The following is a 22,305-nucleotide window of genomic DNA, read 5'->3' as shown; positions in this document are numbered from 1 at the left end:
GGTAGTGTGTAAACTTGCCCATGAAGTGAATATGAAGAGAAAACAAGAACCAACAAAATCAAAGACTGAAACTTTTGGCACCTCCAAATTAGAGGGATAAGATGAAGAAAAGAAGCCTTTGGTTACCAGGAAGTAACCAAGGAGACGAGAATTAAGAGATAGTATTACAGAAACCATGTTAAAAAAAAAACAAAAACTCTTCAATAAAAGGACATGAGCTGGACATGGTGGCACACACCTGTAAATCCCTGCACTTTGGGAGCTGAGGCAGGAGGATCACTCAGAGTTGGAGGCCAGCCTGGACTTTATAGTGAGTTCAAGGCCAGCATGAATTACAAAGTGAGACCCTCTCTCAAACAAAACAAATGAAAAACAAAAGAAGATGATGGATAGGAGCATCCAGTACAACAAAGAAGAAATCTTTGTTTCTTCTTCTACAAAAGAAAGACCTAAATGTTTTCAGAAGTCAGGTTGTGCTTAATGAACTCCTGTCTTTTCCATTTTGGCTACAGGGAGAAGGTAAATTCTGAATTTGGCATCCAGACCCTTTCTTTTGTTAATAAACTTTATAATCAATAATAAGGTCCAAATCACTTGGCATTAATATTGGCCAAAACAGCTGACATTTGATGTGGGTAAACTGATCTTTGTTCATCCTTTTTTCAGGAATACAACCAGTTCTGTACGATAGAAGAAGCATCCAAAGCAAGTGAAGTTTTAGAAAATTTGACTCAAGGAAAGATGTGCTTAGTTCCTGGCAAAACAAGAAAATTGTTGTTTAAATTTGTTGCAAAAACTGAAGATGTGGGAAAGAAAATAGAGGTTAGTAGTGAAATTTGTTTAAAAATATTTTCAATTACAAAAATGGCATGTTCACGTAAAAATTAAAATAATACAGAAGTTAAGTAAAAAATGAAAATCTTCCACCTGGAAGAAACATTCCTAGTAGCTTGGTAGACTTCCTTCCAATATTTTTCTTTGAGAGTATTTTTAGTTTAAAATTTTGGTTTCAGTTGAAAAATTTGGAATATATTATACATAATACTCCTTAGCTGGCTTTTTTCATGTAATAATATATATTAGATATAGACATCATTTCCTATTAGTACCTAAGTCCAAACTTATTTTTAATTAATCAGTTGAGATTTTTTTATTTTTATTGGTGTACATTTTTCTTATGTAGTGATACCATTCATTATGGGGAATTGGTACATGTACATAACACATCTTGAGTTTTTAATATAGATTATATAATATAGCAAGTCTATTTCATATAATATAATTAAGACTAAACATCTTCAATGTTTAAACATTGCTGATAGCATATTTTAAAGAAAAACAAACATGAATATTTTAAAAGATTAACTTAATACAGATATAAAAAGCCTTTGAGAAATATATAATAAAAGTAGTATTTTATTTGATCATAAACTCTGGAGCCAAATTATGTGAGCTTAAATTCCAACTCTAGCTTACACTAGTTTATGACCCTGAGCAGTTACTAATTTATGTGTCAGTGTATTCATCTGTAAAATGGGATAGTAATAATACTTGCACCATAAGGTTTTATCAGGATTAAATCAGTTAATGTAAGTCGCTTATAGTGATTAGCACATAGGAGGCACTTATTTAGTGTTTGTTTTCCATGACTTGGATGAAAATTATTAGATATTTTAAACTTGGGACTGCTACTGAAATAGATGGCACATAAAGTTATATTACTAGTAGTTCCATCATTTCTTTGATACAGTGAATTTTATTATTAACCTATAAACAAGTTTTATGTTTTGTTTGTGATACTGAGGATTGAACCCAGAGCCTTTGCAATGAACTACATCCCGGAAAATTTAAAAAATTTTTGAAACTGGTTCTTAGTAAGTCCCTGGGGTAGATCTTGGGATCTTCCTGCCTTAGTCTCCCACAATGCTGGGATTACAGACGTGCACTAAAAAGTCTTTCATGATTTGAACAAATCCCTAATAATGTATTTTACTTTTAACATGGTACTTGAGGAAGCCTAAGGGACATAAATAATATTTAGTAATCCCATTTTGAACCCTTTTATTTAGGTGGAAAGCAAGATTTATTCATTTAATAGAAGATTTCATTGCTAGTGTTGTATTTTCTTTTTTTTGGGGGGGGGGGGTACCGAGAATTGAACTCAGGATCTTGCATTTGCCAGGCAGGCGCTTATGCCACAGAGCTAAATCCCCAGCCCTAGTGTTGTATGTGTTGTATTTTCAGAAAAAAATTCATGGAATTAGAAATGAAGCTGTAAATATATCAGTGATCCTCAAAATATGTCAGCACCCACTAATTGAGCATCTATTTTTAACTACTGTGTCAGATACTAACCTCATCACTGTACTCTGCAGTCTCTTAGGTAGAGAGTTAGGGTATGACCTCAGTTTTAAAGCTGAAGAAGTTGAAACCCAGAGGCCAGTGATCAGTGTCCCACCCAGAAGACTCCAACTTACCCCTCGGGCCTCTAGATGAACTTTAAATGCTCGCAGTCCTCAGGGTGGTCTCGCTGAGAGGGAATGATGGTGAGGAAGTAGTCTGAGGCAGTGTTTCTGATGGCCTTTCCTCTTTCAGATTACCTCTGTGGATCTGGTTCTGGGCAGTGAGATGGGCCGGTGTGTGGTTCTGAGCTGGCAGGGAGGAGGAGGAGATGCCGCTTCCTCCCAGGAAGCCCTGCAGGCTGCGCGGTCTTTCAAAAGACGACCTAAGCTCCCTGACAATGAAGTTCACTGGGACAGCATCATAATTCAGGCAAGCACAATGTAAGTCTGCTTTGTGTGGCAGATTGTAAAAGGTCATCCTCTTATGTTTTTAAAAATACCTTATTTAAATACTTATTTTTTAATTAGTTGCTTGGCCAGGGGCAGTGGTGTATGCCTGTAGTCCCAGCTGCTTGGGAGACTGAGGCAGGAGGGTTGTGAGTTCAAGGCCAGCCTGGGCAATTTAGGAAAGCTCTGTCTCAGAATACAAGCACTAGAGGAAAAAAAATCAGTTACTTAACTAAGGTTTTCTGTCAAAGGATCATTTCCAGAGTTCCAAATATTTCTGTACATCTTCACCATGAGCCACCTGCCCTAACAAATGAAATGTACTGTTTGGTTGTGACTGTTCAGTCTCATGAGAAGACCCAAATCAGAGATGTGAAGCTCACGGCTGGTTTGAAACCAGGTAAGCATTTGTTTTTAAAGACCAGTATTAATAAGTGCCATGGTGCTGACAGTATGGAGTTTCTTTAAAAGATATGATATAGTGCTCTTCTTATAGTATTAATTGTTCCAATAACATTGGAATTCTGATGTCCTAAAATGTTAATTTTGATACTTTCAGGGCAGGATGCCAACTTAACTCAGAAAACTCACGTGACACTTCATGGAACAGAACTGTGTGATGAGTCCTACCCAGCTTTACTCACTGATATTCCTGTCGGAGACTTGCGTCCAGGGGAACAGGTGAACGTGGTCAGCTGAGATTAGAGAGGAAATCAATTGGTTTGTAGTTTCAAATAGTCAATGAGTTTTCATTTCAGAGCATTTTACCAGTACCTCATAGGAATAAAAAAGTGATTTAACTTTATTTATGTTTTGGGTTTCTTATATAAGAAACCATGCAATATTGAAGCTTATGTGTCTTGATTTATTTCACTTAACATTGTAGTCTCAAGGTGCATCCATAAATAAAAAGCAAAATAAAAGACAGATAATAGGAAAAAGGGAGACACATCTTTTCTAAAAGGGAAGAGGAACAAGAGATGGGGGAGGATAGGGGATGGGGATGAAAAAAGAATTAAGAAACATATTCATTGTGTACTACAGACGTACACTAATAAAGCAGTGAACCTGAAAAAAAAGGTGATTTAACTAATGAACATTTTATATCCAATATGTAAGTGTTTTTTCCCCCAGTTTAGGGATTAACAGAGGGCCTCGTACATGACAGGCAAGCATTCTACTACGGAAAATATTGCCAGTCCTCTTAGACAGTTTTTATAGAAGGAATTTTAGAACAAGTAAACCTAATATGGAGAATTAATTGCTGGATAAAATAACTGTTATCTGTAACTTAGTCTAATTTCTATTTGAAAAAATTCAAAATACAAAAATTCTTGGGAGGTTGAAGGTAATGATTAAAAAAAGATAGCTCAGGGATAGGGCGGTATAACTCAGCGGTGGAGTTTTTGCCTAGCATGCACAAGAGCATCCCTGATACGGGGAAAAAAAGATTAGCAGTGACCCCACTCATGTAGCGGCAATGAACTCAGGTTCTCCATGGTGGGAGCTTTGATTAGTTAATTTAGTTGTACTGGAAGAGCCAGGTGGTGCAGTAAACTCAAGCTAGGAATCTTATCTTAGAATACATGTCAGGAAGACATAATACTAAATTATAATACTTCACTTTGTTACAGCTGGAAAAAAAGATATATGTTCGCTGTGGAACTACAGGCTCAAGAATGTTTCTTGTTTATGTTTCTTATCTGATCAATACAACTGTTGAGGAAAAAGAAATTATTTGCAGATGTCACAAGGTAATTTTTTGGTAACTACTCCCATGAAGCATCATGTCTGGTACCTTCCTCTATTTTATGTTATGTTAGTTAATATCTTCATGGTTGTGGCAGCAGTGTCACCTCAGAGTTTTCTTTGGAATTTTACAAAGCCCAGCTTGTAGAAAAAAAGACCAACTAGCAATTTGGGGATTTATAGAGTGGTTACTGTACAGATTCTGGGCCATAGGCTGTTTAGAAGTAATTGGGATGGAAAAAATGCTGAAAGGTAAACAGTATTTTCCAGCTGAAAGAAAGACACATTTTTGTACTATCAAAAATTTTACATAGCCTGTTGTAATACAGAACCAAGAGGAGATAAGGCTACAGTCTTAGCACATCTGTATTATCTCATTTAATGCTCATAACAACTGTGTGAGGCTCATGAAACTGGGATTTAAAGAGACCCCCAAAGTCACAATGCCATTGCAGTATCAGAAGCCCCACAGCTAGTAAGTGTGTCCCAGCTAGGGTCAGAGTAACCCAGCCTAAGCTTTTCACCATTATGAGCTTCTCCAGGGTTTACCAACAGTGTGTGTTTATATTTTGAAAGCTATATAATAATCCACTTGCTTTTCAAATAGGCTCTTTTAAAGAGAGAGGAAATCTAGCATTGGTTAAGAGTAAAGCTCTAGGATCAGATTCAGTAAAGTTTTCGCTTCTTTCATTTACTTTTTTTTTTTGGTTTTTTTCTGGTACCGGGAATTGAACTCACGACCTTGCACTTGCCAGGCAGGTGCTGTGTGGCTGAGCTAAATCCCCAGCTCCTTCTTTCATTTACGTTAGCTATGTGACCTCCTCACCTTAAGGTGACAATCAGAACAGCACACCTATAATCCCAGCACTCAAGAGGCTGAGGCAGGAGGATCTTTGCGAATTCAAGACCAGCCTGGGCTACAGAGTGAGCTCAAGGCCAGCCTGAACTGCGTAGCAAGGCCCTGTCCCAAAAAGACAAAAAAAAACCTATTTCCAGAGGTTTGAATTTTAATCCTTGAGTGATTATAATCGTTAAATAATATACGTATAGTGATTATAATAGTGCTATCCTGTCACATTACCTTGTTACTGTTTTTCCTATTATTTTAGTCATCTTGAGGCAAGGTGAGGTAGGAACTTGCACAAGTGGAAAGCCCAGATTCCAGGCTTGGCACCATTAGCCTTAGACAAGTTGCCATATTTTTAACCCTCGGTAATTGATCTGTAAAGTGGTGATGCTGCTGCCCTGCTCTCTTCCCATGCTCCTGCGATAACAGAGGTAGAAAAAAGCACTTTGCAGGGTGAACTGTTAAAAAACATACATAACTCATTAGAAATAATAGGCCTCGCTGCATAGACTTTTATAAGTATTATCTGAGAAAAACCCTCCTCTCTAATGAAGACCTTTTTGGGCATGTATAGGTTGTATTTTGTATGCCTTCTCTTTTTTTACTATTTTTATAAAAAAAGATTTAGAAAAGCCATTGAATGTGCCCTTTATATTTTCCTGCAGGATGAGACCGTAACAATAGAGACTGTCTTTCCATTTGACGTTGCGGTTAAGTTTGTTTCCACGAAGGTACGTTCCCACCATGCATGCTGGCAGTCAGCAGTGTGTTGTAGGAAGTGACGGGAAACATGAAGTTATTGACTCAGTTCCTGACAGCCCTGTTCTCTCCCTGGTGACAGTTCGAGCCCCTGGAGAGGGTCTATGCCGACATCCCCTTTCTGCTGATGACAGACCTGCTGAGCGCCTCGCCGTGGGCCCTGACCATCGTGTCCAGTGAGCTGCAGCTCTCCCCGTCCATGGTGGCAGTGGACCAGCTGGAGTCCCAAGTGGACAGAGGTGACACTGGGTCATTCCCACTTATGTGGTGGAGAGAGTTGTGCATGTGTGTGTGTGTGTGTGTGTGTGTGTAAGTTAACAGTGTAAGAGTTAATTTTTTACTAAAAGAGGCAGCTTGGGAATTATACTCACAAAAGCAAATACATTTAAAATTCAAGTTAATAGCTCATTTACCATTGCTTCAGTATACCTTATTTTCTTTGTTAATTTTTAAAATCCTAATGCATTTAAATTCACTTTCTTCTGAGTATCTGTTTGCAGTAGATAATGCTTATACTCCCGTAGGGTGCTGGTACAGGTGCATATCATAATGCTGTCCTCACCCCGCACCCTCCACTCCATCTCTCCACCCCATGCCCATTTGAGAAAGACCTATCTCCCTACTTCCTGTTATCCTTCATTTTGATCTTTATTTATAATATGGGTTTCTCACTTAAAAGAAGCCATGTGCTATTGCAGCTTAGGTGTCCGACTTATTTCGCTTAACACTGTGGTCCCAAGGTGCATCCATTTTCCTACAGATGACTCAAGTTTATCTTTCTTTAGGGCAGAGTCATACTGCGTTGTGTGTAAATACCACATTTGCTTTATCCATTTATCTGTTAATGGACATAAGGGCAGCTTCCAAAATTTAGCTATTGTGAATTGTGCTTCTACAAACATAGATATGTATGTATGTGTCACTGTAATATGGTCTCACATTTTTCAGGAAGATACCTAGAAGGGGGATAGTTGGGTTGAATGGAATTTCTAAGTTTAGTTTTATGAGGAATCTCCATACTGATTTCCGTAGTGGTTCTACTAGTTTACATTCCCATCAACAAAGTAGAAAGACCCTTTCTCCCCTACAGCGTATCCAGCATTTATTATTATTTGATTTCTTGATGATAGTCATTGTTTATGGGGTAAATTGGAATCTCAGTGTTATTTTAATTTGCATTTCTCTGATGCCAGAGATGTTGAACATTTCTCTGTGTGTTCTTCTTTATTGGCTATTTGCAGTTCTTCTGAGAAGTATCTGTTCCATTTTTTGATTGGGCCATGGTGTTTTATATGTACATCTAGTGTACACTTGCTCCATTATATTGGATCTATTTACTTATAAATATGGCTCTCTTGATACATTTTGCTCTTTTAGAGCCAGAGCTGTGTCTTGAATCATCCTGGTATTGTCAGCATTGTTTCATACATGTTTATTACATTGAGAAATAATCTCTGATTTTACTGTGTTACTGTCCTATTGCTGCTATGATAAATGGCCACAAAATTAGTGGCCTAAAACAACACAAATTTATTGCCTTAAAGTTCCCCAGACAGGCTACGGTGTGGGTGGATTCTTTAAGGCTCTAAGAGAGTCTCTGTTTTTTTCTAAGGGGGCCCCTTGCATTTCTTGGTGCATGGCTGCTGCTTCTGTTTTCAAAACCAACAGTTTAGTATAAATTGACCCTAATGTTAATTGTTGATAAACATTGTGATCATTTTGGTTAATTTAGAATTTAGAGAGGACTGTGGTAGACTTTAATATGAATGGTCCAGGTTTTTTAAAAACCTAGTTCCATGTCAAGGCTGGCATGGTGGTGCATGCCTGTAATCCCAGCACTTGGGAGGCTGAGGCAGGAGGATCTTTGTGAGTTCGAGACCAGCCTGGGCTTCAAAGTGAGCTCAAGGCCAGCCTGAACTGCACAGTGAGACCCTGTCTCAAAAAAACAAAACAAAAAAAAATAAAATAAAAACCTAGTTCCAGCCAGGCATGGTGGTGCATGCCTATAATCCCAGCACTTGGGAGGCTGAGGCAGGAGGATTGTTATAAGTTCGAGACCAGTTTGGGCTACAAAGTGAACTCAAGGCCAGCCTGAACTGTACAGTGAGACCCTGTCTCAAAAAGAAAAAAAAAAAAACCAAACCTGTTTCCAGAGATTTGAATTTTAATGTATTTTTTATTTACTGAGCTACAGTATCATTTTTAATTATTAAAATTACTGAAAAAAGCCAGGTATGGTGGCATACATCTATAATCCCAGCATTTAGGAGGCTGAGGCAGAGAGATCACCATGAGTTTGAGGCCAGCCTGGGTTACATAGTAAGTTTAAGGCCAACCTGAACTACAGAGTAAGACCCTGTCCCAAACAAACAAAAATTACTAAAAAAAAACTCAAATTGATTCTATTTTTTTTCCTTTCACTGTGGATTGTTACCTATCCACATTTAGATCTGTATTGATCAGGATTTTTCATTGGAAAAGCCCCCCAAATAATAGTCTACTGTTAGAGATACTGTTATTTCATTTTCACTCAGATTTGCTAAAATTGGTATTAGATAGGCACCATCACCCACTTGCATTTAAAGGAGAGACACTGGGCTGAGGGGCTGAAATGTAGAGAAGACTTGGGTGAGATGAGCATTACCTTGTCGTTAGGGAGTTTATGATAAATTTGGTAAAAGGAAGACATCTTTGCCAAGCAGCGAATGGCCACATTAGGTAATAATGAAGTAACACATGCTGATGGTGTTTCCTTGTGTGTGGTCTCAGTATAAGGATTTAGTCAGAGAAAGCCAGGACATGCAATCACGTTTGGGTGCTTAAAGAGTAACTAAAGAGAGGCCGAGGTAGGAGGATCATAAGTTCAAACCCAGCCTGTGCAACTTAGCTACTTAGCAAGACCCTTTCTCAAAATAAAAAAGGGCTGGGAGGTGGCTCACTGTGAAGGCCCTGGCTTCAATCCCCGGTACCACAAAACAAAATAAACAAAACACAGTAACCAAAAAAGAGTAACTAAAATTTTCCTTTTCTTCTAACCCAAAATGTTTTCTTTGGAGACATGAAACAATTTGGGAAAAGATAAATAATCATCATGAAGTATTATTCTATATCCAGGCTCTCCTTATTCATTAGTTTTAGTAGGACTTTGTCACAGACATACAAATGCCTCCCTGGTTTTTATTATAACGGCATATTGAGATTGGCAGAATGCTGGACTTCCTGACCTTGAGAAAGTCAAGTAACATCTCTGAGCCTTATTTTCCAATCTCTATAAATATTTAATTCACAGGTATTCCTTTTTTGTGATAGTACTTCACTATGAAACGCTCACGGATGATTGCATGAGACTATAAAGATTGTTTCTTACAGTTGTCTTACAGACGGGGGAGAGCGCTAGTGAGTGCTTTTGTCTTCAGTGCCCATCTGTTGGAAATATTGAAGGTGGTGTCGCTACCGGACATTACATTATCTCCTGGAAGAGGTAACAGTCATATCAACCCTATCTCTTTTTCACTGTCTTTGTTATTCTAATATGTATCTGTATCATTTTTCATTGTCACTTATCTTTGTGAAGAGCAGAAGTCGCATGATATGACTGATGATGTTTTCAAACACAAAGGTTCCACAGGAAAATGTAGCTAGTATTCGTCACAGCTGGGGACTTACATGAAATTTAGCTGGACTCAAGATTGGACTGTTGACGAACATGAGGCAGAGCTGTTTCTATTCAGCAAGATCGTCTATACAAGAGACCCAGGGGAATGAAGAGTTTTGGCACAGTTGGTGGATAGCAGATGGCATATCAGTATACAAAAATCAGCTGCATTTCTCTATATCAGAAATAAGCCCCAGTGCTGAGAATATAGCTCAGCAGCATGGTGCCTACCTGGAAAGCACAAGGTACTGAGTTCGATTGCTGATTTCAGAAAAAAAAGAAAAGAAATAAGCCCCTAGGCAGTGTACTTTGAAAACTGGTATTATTTACATACCAACCGCAGTTTTGAGATACCTAAGAATATACCTGAAAGGAGATTTGCATTGCCTTTAAGGAGAAAACTGTAAAATATTAAAGAAAGACTTAAATGGATGGGAAAAAAACACGATGGTCTTGTTTGTATAAGAAATAATTTTTAAAGTTATAAGTTTAATGCAATTGTTTTATTATTTTAATAGATTTTTTTCCTTTTTGTGTAACGACACTCATTTCTGAAGTTCATATGGAAAGGTCCAAAATCAAAAATAGCCAAGACAGTCCAGGAAAAAAAAAAAGGCAATGGTATTTGCTCTTTTAGAGCCAAAGACTTACTGTAGAGCTGTAGTAGTCAACCCCGTGTTGGCTCCATAATAGGTAAATGAAGACAAAAGAGAATCTAGAAATAGATCTGTAGATCCACATGTACATTGAAGTGATATTTCAGAGAAGTAGTATTTTTGATCAGTAGAAAAAGGATAAATTGTTTTATCACTTGTGAGCAGTTGGCTATCCATTAGTGAAAAAACTGGCTCTCTACTACATATCATATAAAAAAATTAATTCCAGGTATATGTAAAGATTCATTATAAAAAGTAAAGCCTTTTTATTTTTAGTATAAAATATAAGATAGTTGCTTTATGACTCTGGAATAGGGACAACATAAGGTACAAAAACTACAAATCTCTAAAATTGATTAATTTGATTTATTAAAGTTAAGATTTTTAGTCCACTAAAAAATACCATAGGGCTGGGGATGTGGCTCAGCAGCACAGTGTCTGCCTGACAAGGCCCTGAGTTTGATTCCCAGCACCAAAAACAAACAAACCAAAAAATATCATAAAGCCAAAATATAAAATGGGAAAAGATATTTGCAACGTGTTTAAATGAATAAGATTAATATTCATATCAAGAGCTAAAAATCATGAAGACAAATCACTTGTCAGAAAGTTGAACAAAATACCTAAGTAGCAGCTTAAGTAGAGGTTACCAGTAAACACAGGGAGACTCATTAGTAACTGGAGAATGACAGAGTCACACTTGAGATTCATATCCCGCTAGTGTGGAAAAAGGAAAAGGTTCAACTATACCAAGTTTATAAAAAATGTGAAATATAAATTAGAACAATCAACTTGGAAATACTTTAGGCAGTGCTGGGTAAAGTGGAGGATGCCTATAACCCTGCTGACCTAGAAGAGGATTCAAACATATACACAGAGGGTATGCGTGTTTATAGTAGCACTGATTACAATGGCAAAGAAAGGAAGGAGAAAAGCTACATGCCTGTCCTCGAAAAAGTACACAAGTTGTGGCACATTCATATGTTGTAATACTGTTTATCAGTGAGAATGTATGAACTACGAGTATAGCTGCCAACATCTTAATGTAAAATGAACAAGGCAAGCTACAGATGAAAATAGAAATAAATTGCATTTGTAAAACATTGAAGAACATGTAAGACATACTGTATATTTCTTGAGACTGCATACATAATTTGGAAAAGTGTGACGGGATGAGAGGGAACGATAGATTCCACATTCAGGATAGTGATTACGTCTGGTGGAGAGGGTGCAGGAATGCCAGCAGGAGGAGCCATTATAATATTCTCTTTCTTAAACTGAGAGGTAAGTATTGCATGTGTTACTCTTTTGGTATGGCTCAATTATTTTCAAAAGTTTTAAATAGAATAAAATATATTACTCAACAAGAAAGGTATCAAGATAGGAGTCGTAAGGAAGTGTTTCATACAGTTCAGAGTAATGAGAAGAAGGTCGGAATGAAGTGGCCCTCACTGAAAGGTTATGAATTACGCAGATTAACTGAAACATAGTTTTAAGCCTAAAAAAATCAGAAACTTTGAATTTCAGAAAGTTCCCTTTTAAGCCCTCAAAAAGTGTTTAGTAGATATAATTACATTACATTGTCCTTATTATCCTCATGTTATAAATTGTATGGAAAACGGGGAGCAAGGAGGCTTGTTCTCTAGTGGCTCTTTTAATGAAGAACTCTGCTGCTAAGGCCCGACAAGGTCAGAGATAAAACGGAAGCTGTAAGTTAGCAGCTCTCAGACCTTGTGGCCTCAGGACACCTGTACATTTTGAAAAATCATTGAGAACTCTGAAGAACTTTTATTCATTTGAGCTGTCTGTGGTAACTATTAGAATGTAAAATTGAATTTTTTAAAACTGAGAATGGAAAAATATGTAAATTAATTAAGAAATTAAAACAAACTACTCCAACTTTTCTTTCCCCTACTTCTAAAGTTACTATACTGATGTTTAGTTTCATGTATATGCTTATGAGTTAAAGCAGCATTTCAAAGGAACTATTTATTGCTACTGTAACACTATGGAGATATATTTATTTATGGTTGATGAGGGCTTAGAGGCTTTGCCTAGAGCTACTTCTGTTCTGTGGTGGTATGCACGTAATGTCGGCTCTTCCCCCGCTAGGTGGAGACTTCTCATAAGGAATTAGGTAGATGCCAGCTACCCCTTAGTTTCACCCTGAATATTAATATTGAACAGTTTCAAGATGTTACTGTATTTCAGTATATGGGAGAATACCAGTCTTTTTTATGACAGTACAATCTGTTTTAATTCTTTAGTTTCCATTGTGTGCTTGCTTGTAGGTGGAGCAGTGCCCTTTGAAGGGGTCTGAGGCCCATTAGTGAAGCCTCCTCAGTGAGATAGTTTGTGTAATAATGTGATCTCCGCAGTACTTCCTTCCCAGACCAATCCCACTACCAAAAGACTGAGTTAAATGACATGCTTTGTGATTGACAGTCTGATGCAGCTCCTGGCTTTCCTTGCTGGCAGCAGACCACAGCCCTAAGTTGTTACATTTGTTCATAGGGATATTTAAAACAAAACTGGGATTGTAAAAGTTCTCACTTTACAAAACTACTTCCGTTAATGAAGTTTTGAGGATGGATAATTTGTATATCCTTTGAAACTAGATGGTGAACATAGGTATTTCCTGTACTTGATCTGTTAACTTTGTACATAAAATGTAAGTTTACAAGATGACCTTTTTTGCCATAGGACTTCAGCCATGGAAAACATCCCTGTCATCAGTACTGTCATCACGCTGCCACACGTGATTGTAGAAAATATCCCTCTTCATGTGAATGCAGGTAGCAGGAATTCCAGTTTTACCTGATAAAAAAGACTCAGGAATAATACACATTATAGCTTCTAAGAGTTTAGTTAACATTTGTACTGTGAAAAGTTTCTAACATTTATGAGTTTTATGGCCAGTGTTGTTCCATTTGTTTAGTCTCCATCTCTGCATGCTTCTCTCAACCCTAGTATTACTATTTTTTTTTTTTTTTTGGTCTTTTTGAGACAAGGTCTTGCTATGCAGTTCAGGCTGGCCTTGAGCTCACTTTGTAGCCCTGGCTGGCCTCGAACTCGCAACGATCCTCCTGCCTCAGCCTCCCGAGTGCTAGGAAGGCGTGCGCCACCATGCCCAGCCTATTTTGAAACAAATAACAGATGTCATTTTGTCCATAAATATTTCAGTTTGTCTCTTTAAAAATAATGGCTTTTTAGGGGCTGGGGATTTAGCTCAGCGGCAAAAGCGCCTGCCTGGCATGCGCAAGGTCGTGAGTTCGGTTCCCGGTACCGGAGAAAAAAACCAAAAAAAAAAAATAATGGCTTTTTGCCAACATAATTATAACATCAATATCATGACCTTAAAAGTTAGCAATAAATTCTTAATATCAAATGCCCTCTACTTCCTTCCATTGTTTACCCTCCTCTTTTCCCATATTACTTTCTCTACCACTTCTATGTTTTTCTCCTTCATCCCTTTCCCCTGTTGCTTCTTGTCTATTTGTTGAAGAAACCAAATTGTTTGTCCAGTAGAGCTTCCCACAGCCTGATGTTTGCATGATATATTTTTAAATGTTTCTCTGGCAAGATTTTGGCAAGAATAGATCGTAGTTAATGGTATGTGCTCCCAACAGGAAGTGCGTTATCAATACCTGTGTGTCAGGCCTTCTTTCTTTACTGGAAACTTCCCTTTATCAACTGCTTGGTTACCCTCATGTCTAGAATAAAAACAGTATACAGTATTTGCTTCAGCAGCAGATATACTAACGTTGGGAAGACACGGAGAAAATTCACCATGGCTCTTACACAAAGAATAACACACATATCCATGACACATTGCATGTTTTCATATCCTAGGAAAAGTGAAACAGCAGAACTGTAAAACACACTCACAAACAACATGTATATATAAATGGACAGATAAATGAAAGTTTATAGTTTGGCTAACATAAAATCTTTACATGTTCCAGTGTAGCAAACAAGACTAGGGAGAAAGTGTAGATTTTTTTAAAAATTGTAAACCCTAAGTGAATCATTTTTAGAAGACTTACTTTCTTAATCTGTTTCATCATTGTCCTGTAGCTCTTACCCAGTCAAAAGTTTTTCGTACTTGGCAAGAAAATAGTGATATCATGCATCCAAAAAACCATAAACAATCCTATTTTTTAACGCAGAGAAATGTGTCATCTTCTTATTACAGATCTGCCCTCATTCGGACGCGTCAGAGAATCGTTACCTGTCAAGTATCACCTACAGAACAAGACTAACTTAGTTCAGGATGTGGAAATTTCTGTGGAGCCCAGTGATGCGTTCATGTTCTCAGGCCTCAAACAGGTACAGGCCATCCTTCCTGCTGTTGCTCCTGTAGACACAAAAGTGTGCTTAGAAAATGGAGAGCTGCACAGTTAGTTTTTATAAATAAATTGATTAAGGCCAACTGTGGGTCCTACTGTTTGGTAATGGTGTATTTATATTTGAGAGTAGTGAATTTTTAAGCACTTTTACAGGTTTAAGTTCAACATCTGATAGAGGTGTGGTTTACCCTTTTCCCACATCAGAATCAGACAGGTTCTTTCTTCATATGAAACAAAAAGTTTTTAAACACAGATCTTTGAACTATATTGTCAGAATTGTTGAAAAACTTAAGGGGGCTGGGGATTTAGCTCAGCGGCAAAAGCGCCTGCCTGGCAAGTGCAAGGTCGTGAGTTCGGTTCCCGGTACCGGAGAAAAACCAAAAAAAAAAAAAAAAAAAAAAAAAATCTCCCTCTTACTTACTGGTGTGTATGTGTGTGTGTGTGTTGATTTAAGGCAGAGAGACTTGAATATAGCAACATTAAAAACCTATTTTTCTTCTGAACTGTCTATAGTTAGTTTGATCTTACCTGGAATTTACTTGTTTGGTGCATTTAGATACAATTTGGAAATTTTGGTCTTACAGTTTACTTGTTTGGTAAATTGCAATTTTGTTACGTATAAAAAGAAATTATCCAGTTTTCTCTTTTGTATATTCAGTCAAATTAAGTGGAAAAGATTATCAAGGTTTGAGATGCATAAACGTAACACTCAGGCAAAGCCCTACTCCAGTGAGAGTCACCCTCAGTTGTCAGTTGATGCTTATTGTTAATAAGAGGATAATTGTAATTACAGGAACAAGCATGTCTTAACACCTAGAAGTATCTACCCTGACTAACCAGCGGTTCTCTGCTTACATTGACTGCTGCTTATTGTTAAGTACAAAGTAGACTTACATATGAATTATGTTCTGTATCCACATACTATTTTATTTATTTATTTTTCTTCTTTTTGTTTTTTTTCTGGTACTAGGAATTGAACTCAGGACCTTGCACTTGCCAGGCAGGTGCTGTGCCACTGAGCTAAATCCCCAGCCCCTCCACATACTATTTTAAATTCATGGCATTTATTAAATCCTACCAGCTATAGAATCTTGCCACATCTATATTATTCCTGATACACCATGTGCATATCTATACTCATTTCTTATCAAATGCATAGCTTTTTTGAGTGTTGTGATCTTTGCAGGTATTTACATAAAAATAGGAAATATAAAGATACCAAAATCTTAAAAGTTTATATCCTTTCCTAAAAATTTTTTTTGGGGCGGATCCTTTTTGAGGCAGGGTCTCCCTGTGTATTTCAGGCTGGCCTTAAGCTCACTTTGTAACTCAGGCTGGTCTCAAACTCTCAATCATCCTCTTGCCTCAGCCTCCTGAGTATTGCTTACAGGCATGCGCCACCATACCTGGCTTTCCTAAAGTTTTGTTAAAGATTTTTCAAACAGGCTTTTACCCCTGTAGTTATTTACCTCAACAGAACCATAAAATTCCTAAAAGAAAGTACTAGAAGCAAATACTTTGTATTATGTTGACATGTTATCTACAAATGGTTTTCTAACATATTTCGAGCATGAGATCTACCTGGTCTAAAACACAGAAAATAGTAACCTGAATGGTGTTCTCGTTCTTTTTTTTTTTTTTTTTTTTTTTGGTACTGGGAGTCGAACTTATGACCTCATGCTTGCCAGGCAGGTGCTGTGCTGTGGCACTGAGCTGTATCCCCAGCCCCTGGTGCTCTGATTGTTAAGCTGGGATAAGTTGCCTTTTAGATCTTGGTAGAAACTGAGAAATCATGCGTATATCTTTTTTCCATTTCCTGTCTGCCTTGTCCTAGCCTTATACTAATTCAGCTCTAATTCTGCCTGGAGGATGGAAGTGAAGGATTTGGGGGTCTGTCATTTGTAAATGATTGAAGGGTAGCAGCTTGTGTGTACTGCAAGTATTTGTATTTGATTCTCTGTCTCTGTAACTTTTATGAACAGATTCGGTTGCGTATTCTACCTGGCACCGAACAAGAAATGTTGTATAACTTCTATCCTCTAATGGCCGGATACCAGCCACTGCCATCTCTCAACATCAACTTGCTTAGGTTTCCTAACTTCACAAATCAGCTGCTTAGACGTTTTATACCCACCAGTATTTTTGTGAAGGTAAGGTTTAGAAATTTTCAGCTTTTTAAATTCACTGTCTTAAAAGCATACAGAAAGGCATTTTTTATGTAAACTTCATTGAACCGTATTTTGAGACTAGCAGTGATAGTTTGACTTTTATTATATAAACTTAATAATATTGCTATTCATTTCTATAAAGTTGCTATTATTTTATAGACTTATTTCAAAGATTTTTATTCCCATAGAGAATTAATGGTTTATCCTTATGGTGTGCTTGAACATGCTTTCTTTTTAGTGTAATAATACATGTTTTAAAGTTGTAGACATTTTGAGCTGGCTGTGGTGGGAGTAATCCCAGCACTCTGTGAGGCTGAGGCAGGAAGATTGTAATTTCAAGCCCACCTTGAAACTGAGACCCTGTCTCAAAAGAGAAAATAAAAAAGGGCTGAGGCTGTAGCTCAGTGCAAAGGTCCTGGGTTCAATCCTCAGTATCACCCCCTCCCCAACCACCAAAAAAGAAAAAGAATTATAGAATGTAACTAGTTTTTAATCAAATGGGTTAACTTTTTAATACTGAGTTTCAGTCTTCTGAAGATGATGGTCAGAAACTATTCTAGCTTAATGTTTTGATTTCTGAAGAATTCTACAATTTCTAGGGTCCTGCAGTGAAAGAATATGTAGCATGGTCCTAGTCAGGTACAGGACAGATGTTTACCTGAGCTTCTCACGCATCTCTGATTAAGTCACTTCCAGATGCCTAACATGAGGGCTGTCCCTCCAGAGGGCTCGGATTTTCCTCTGTAACTCTGTTTATGACTATGGGAATCCCATGTGCCTTTTTTTTAAATAACCCTTTTCAGACTGCTTCCTTTTTTGTGTCTTATTCGAATTTTAGGGAACTTTTCTTATTAGTATAATCCAGGATTTTGTAAATTAAAAATTACTCTGTGCTGATGTATTTGCCACCCTCTTCCTTTTTATCTTTTCCAAACTTACACAGTTGATCTACCAAAAATGTTTTATTAATCCTTCCAAGCTCCTGTCACACACGCTTTTAAATTGTGAAAGAAAAATCTCAATTTTGGATGTGCTTAAATTTCCGCAGTAGCATTTTAAACACTGACCTGATCACATTGTAAAGACACATCCATTGCTTCTTCCCTCTTACAGGGACGTCCCTCTGCAGGAGCAGGGCCCGCTGGCCAGGTGGGAGAGAGGCAGGGAGAGCGTGGTCTCTAATTCCTTTAGGCTGCTGACTTTTGAAGTTTGCTTTTCCTCATTTCAGAAGTACGAGTTTAATCACTGTGGAGCTATTAATCATTACACAGTCTTGATTATATTCTAGCTGCACAGAGATAGCTTGAGATGGTAGAATTAATCACACTGAGGATTAGAGATTTTGGTTCCATCATTTATTCTCTTTCATTCTTTGAATTACACAGCCCTCCCCAATTGAATCCCAATTAATGCATGCCATTTCAGTGTTTTGATTTTCTCTCAGGGTAAGCCTCTTTTGGGTAATGTTTAAATTCATAAGGAAAGGTACCAGAAAATAAACGCTCATAAGTTTTAGCATAGGTAACGTATATTTTCTATATTTACATGATCCTGTATACATCTCTTTTCATATTTACATGATCTCTAAATACAGCTCCACCTCCTAGTAACTTTACTGCTACCAGAAGTATGTACTGGATTCCTCAGAGCCAGCTGCTTTTTATAACTTGGAAAAACTTTTAAAAATTCTTTTGCCATTCTACAATGTGTACATATTGCAAAACAGGGTGTATAAAAATAAATAAATAAATGTTTTATCAATTTAAAGATCACACTGCAGGGACTGAAGATTACCCTTTCTTATTAAACACTCATTAACCAACCTTTATCCATCCCAGAACACTTCTATACAACAGTGACATTGTTCTGTCCAATATACTAGTCTCTAGCCACTCTTAAGATTGAAATTAAAATTAGTTGCTTTTGAACTAAATTTAAAAATGGCTTGGTTGCACTGGCCACAGTTCGAGTGGGCAGTAACTAAGTGTGGTGAGTGGCTGCCCTATTAGACAGTTATCCAAGAGCGGTGGTGGCGAACCTATGGCACGCATGCCTCAGCAAGCTGTTTGTACCATTGAAGGCTCTAAAAGGTTTGCCATCACTGTCCTCAAGCAAGTTTTAGATCGATATTTTTTTCCTTTGAATAATTCAGTTTTGTAGCTCAGTGAGGTACTCATTTTTGCCCTTGCCTGTAAACCTGTGTTTGGCAAGGCTTTCACCGAGGGAGCCATTATTTTGTTTCTAAAACTGAGTAACATCCGTCAGTAATGAAGGTCACCTATTCCCCTGCTTATTCCCTTTCCACTGTGAGTATTGAGAGTTGTGTGTACGTGTCATCTGCACATACATGCACACATGTACATATATTTGCTGTCATCACGTTACACACATGCACATATAGTACATTTATTTGCTGTCATCTGCACGTACACACATGCACACCTGTACATATATTCGCTGTCATCTGCACATACACACATGCACACATATGTACATTTATTGGCTGTCATCTGCATGTACACACATGCACACATACGTACATTTATTCGCTGTCATCTGCATGTACACACATGCACATATAGTACATTTCTTCGCTGTCATCTGCACATACACACATGCACACATGTGTACACATATTCACTGCCTCGAGGAATTCTTGGGAGTCATTCTGTCTGAAGCATAGCAGGTGGCTTTTTTCTTCCTCCTCTTTCTCCCCCTTCCCCCTCCTCTTCCTTCTTGAGACAGGATCTTGCTATATAGTTCAGGATGGCTTTGAACCCACTATGTCACCCAGGCTGGCCTTGAACCCATGACAGTCCTACCTCGGCCAGCCAAGCACTGGGATTACAGGCGTGTGCCGCCACCTCGGCTGGCTTTCGACTGTGAAGCAACAGTGTTCCATTGCATTTCCTGGTCCCTCGTTCTCATCCTTTTCTCTGTGCAGGCCTGTTGCATATCTTACCATACAGTTACCTGCAAGTATTCTCTTGGCTACAAGGTAGCTCTCTGGGATGTGGTTAATGTATCAGAAACATTAGAGCCCAAGACAGTTCCATCAGTCCCCTAAAAAGTCCTGAAACATTTTAACATTAACTTTTCGGATGTGATGGTTTAAATTTTGTGTAGCCAGCAGCTGTAAGGAGAGGAAGATTTTTTTTTTCTGCTGCTTCTATCCTTGCAGGATGTACTGCCGGGTACTCTAGAAGTGATTGCAAATGATGTTTTTCTCAAACGGATTGGAAAATGCAGAATCTCCCAAAGGAACTTGTCTTAGGTTTTTGCCCTGCTCAAGGCTTGAGACATAGGAGGCCCCTGACCAAGAGAGAGAATAAGTGTCTCAGGCAGGAGTGGTAAGCAGGTTCCATCTGCTTGCCTCGGTGATGACTGGCAGGAGCGGCTGGGACACGGAGCAGCGGCGGAAGCCTGGGCTGCAGGGGAGCCAGTGAGGGAAATATGCAGTCAGCTAGCACTGTCTGCGAAGAGGGCGGGGTAATAAAGGGAGTAACAGTTGCTGCTTGGATGCTTGTGCACATTTGTTCTGTGTGCGTAAAACAGTTTTAGGAATTTCAGAGTCTTTAATTAATGGAGCTTTTCTGGTCATCACTTCGTTTGTAATCCTGTTTTGCTTTTCCTGCTTTAAAGCCACAGGGCCGACTGGCAGATGACACCTCTATTGCTGCTGCGTGATGTTCAAGGCCGGCCCTTGGCTGTTCTTCCAGAGGAGCAGGCAGAGCTTTAGCGGTGTTGCATTGTGTCCTGTGCTTTGGTCATGATGGAAAGTAAATCTTTTCTATTTTTGAACGAATGTTATACCAACTATTGAGAGGAAGTTATGCTTAAAATATTATGAAAATCAGCCTCTTGTAATTTCACTAATAAATATTTGAAACCTGTCAGTGCAGCGTGAAGGTATGTCAGAAAGTCATTTTATGAATACTGAATAATTTCATAAGTGATTTGTGTGTACAGTGGGAGAGGGAAATTAAGCATCCCAAGCATGACTGGACAAAGAGGGCAGAATGCACCTGTCTCTGCCCCAGTGAAGTTCTGAATCCCTTCTGAGTCTCCTACAGAGTTGGCCCGAGTGGGGATAATCCATCCTTATAAATTCAGTGTGATCAGAATGCGCACGCTGCAGCATACCCAGACGTGTGCCTGATGTTGAAAAACCTCCAGAAAGTTGTAGTCAAAGCAGTTTGATTAGGTGTCAGAATATTTTTGTTTACCATCAGAAAGTGTCAAATAGATTCTGCCTACAATCAGAATGTGGATCATTTATGAAGCAGGTTTATATTTTGAAAGGGTAGAAATGTAAGAATCTTATTATAAGCATAAATTTTTAATAAGAATTCTGAAGAATGAGCCACTGTCTGAAGAAGACCTCTCAGTTACATTGTCCAGTTTCAAAAGAGCTGTCTAAAACTCTTAAAAATTAATGTAAATAAAAATCATAGAGTGAGATTTTTCTTTGCTAAAATATGTTAATAATTTAAAACTACCTGATCTCTTAGACATTTTTTCTATTTAAAAAGTAGAATTGTAAAAAGGAAACAGTGATGTAAATAAGTATGTTCTCTTTCAAATGTACTTGTATATATCTTTTAACTATTTTCAGCATGTTTCATTTAAGCTCCACAAAACAGCTGTCACTAAGAACAGTTACCTGAGGTATAGCAGAGAGGATCAGCCTGAGAAGCCGGGAATAGCAGTACATGTCTGCAATCCCTGCGCCCTAGGAGACTGAGGCAGGAGGATCAAAAGTGGAAATTCAGTCTGGGCAACTTGGTGTTTTAGCAAGATCCTGTCTCAAAGTAAAAAATAAAATTTGAGGATGTTGCTCAATGTGTTCAATCCCCAGTACCACACACTGTACATACATACATGCATACATACATGCATATGTAAAAAGGAATTGGATTGAGATATGGTATTTGCGTTCTACAACTGGTGCTGCTAACTCGTGCTGGAATAGACTCCCTTGGGAGGACACGAGTTGCTATTATATAGCAGCTTTTCACATACGGGCTTTGGGAATGTGACTTTGGAGTTGACTATTGGGAATCAGATCCCACCTCTGCTGAGTAGGACTTCATTTAAGTTACTCGCTCTCTTTTTTTCTCAGTTTTTTCACATATAAGAAGTAAATGATGGTAAGACCTGTTTCACAGGCTTGTTATGAGAACGATATAGAGTAATACACGAGAAAAGCTTGGAGCAGTGCCTGGCCCAAAGTTTATGCGCAGCCAGGGTTGTCTGTGTTACTACTTTTGATACAGAGGCTGAAGGAGATAACTCATGCATCTATTGGAAAGGTCTGTGTTGTCAGAAAATTT

At 38.1% G+C, this 22,305-nt stretch overlaps 1 protein-coding gene across 2 annotated transcripts in view; it reads left to right on the top strand.

Annotated features, from left to right (window-relative positions):
• Positions 1–20,884, top strand: part of Trappc11 (trafficking protein particle complex 11) — a 43,133-nt gene extending 22,249 nt beyond the window's left edge. Inside the window, exons 19-30 of one of the 2 annotated variants that reach the window (XM_005373500.2) lie at positions 667–822; positions 2,596–2,783; positions 3,041–3,189; positions 3,349–3,470; positions 4,424–4,543; positions 6,051–6,116; positions 6,227–6,383; positions 9,514–9,625; positions 13,159–13,250; positions 14,651–14,784; positions 16,787–16,954; positions 20,615–20,884. In XM_005373500.2, coding sequence (XP_005373557.1) covers positions 667–822; positions 2,596–2,783; positions 3,041–3,189; positions 3,349–3,470; positions 4,424–4,543; positions 6,051–6,116; positions 6,227–6,383; positions 9,514–9,625; positions 13,159–13,250; positions 14,651–14,784; positions 16,787–16,954; positions 20,615–20,659 — 1,509 coding nt within the window. In that variant the 3' untranslated portion in view covers positions 20,660–20,884. Of the gene's footprint in view, positions 1–666; positions 823–2,595; positions 2,784–3,040; positions 3,190–3,348; positions 3,471–4,423; positions 4,544–6,050; positions 6,117–6,226; positions 6,384–9,513; positions 9,626–13,158; positions 13,251–14,650; positions 14,785–16,786; positions 16,955–20,614 lie in introns of those variants that run through there. The other variant, XR_001233561.1, reaches the window with a different exon arrangement.
• The last annotated feature ends 1,421 nt before the right edge of the window (positions 20,885–22,305 follow it).

Source organism: Chinchilla lanigera, unplaced genomic scaffold (genome assembly GCF_000276665.1).
Source record: "Chinchilla lanigera isolate Chin_1 unplaced genomic scaffold, ChiLan1.0 scaffold00002, whole genome shotgun sequence".
Lineage (NCBI taxonomy): Eukaryota > Metazoa > Chordata > Mammalia > Rodentia > Chinchillidae > Chinchilla > Chinchilla lanigera.
Note: the sequence above shows the minus strand (reverse complement) of the source record. Positions and strands in the feature narration are given on the sequence as shown.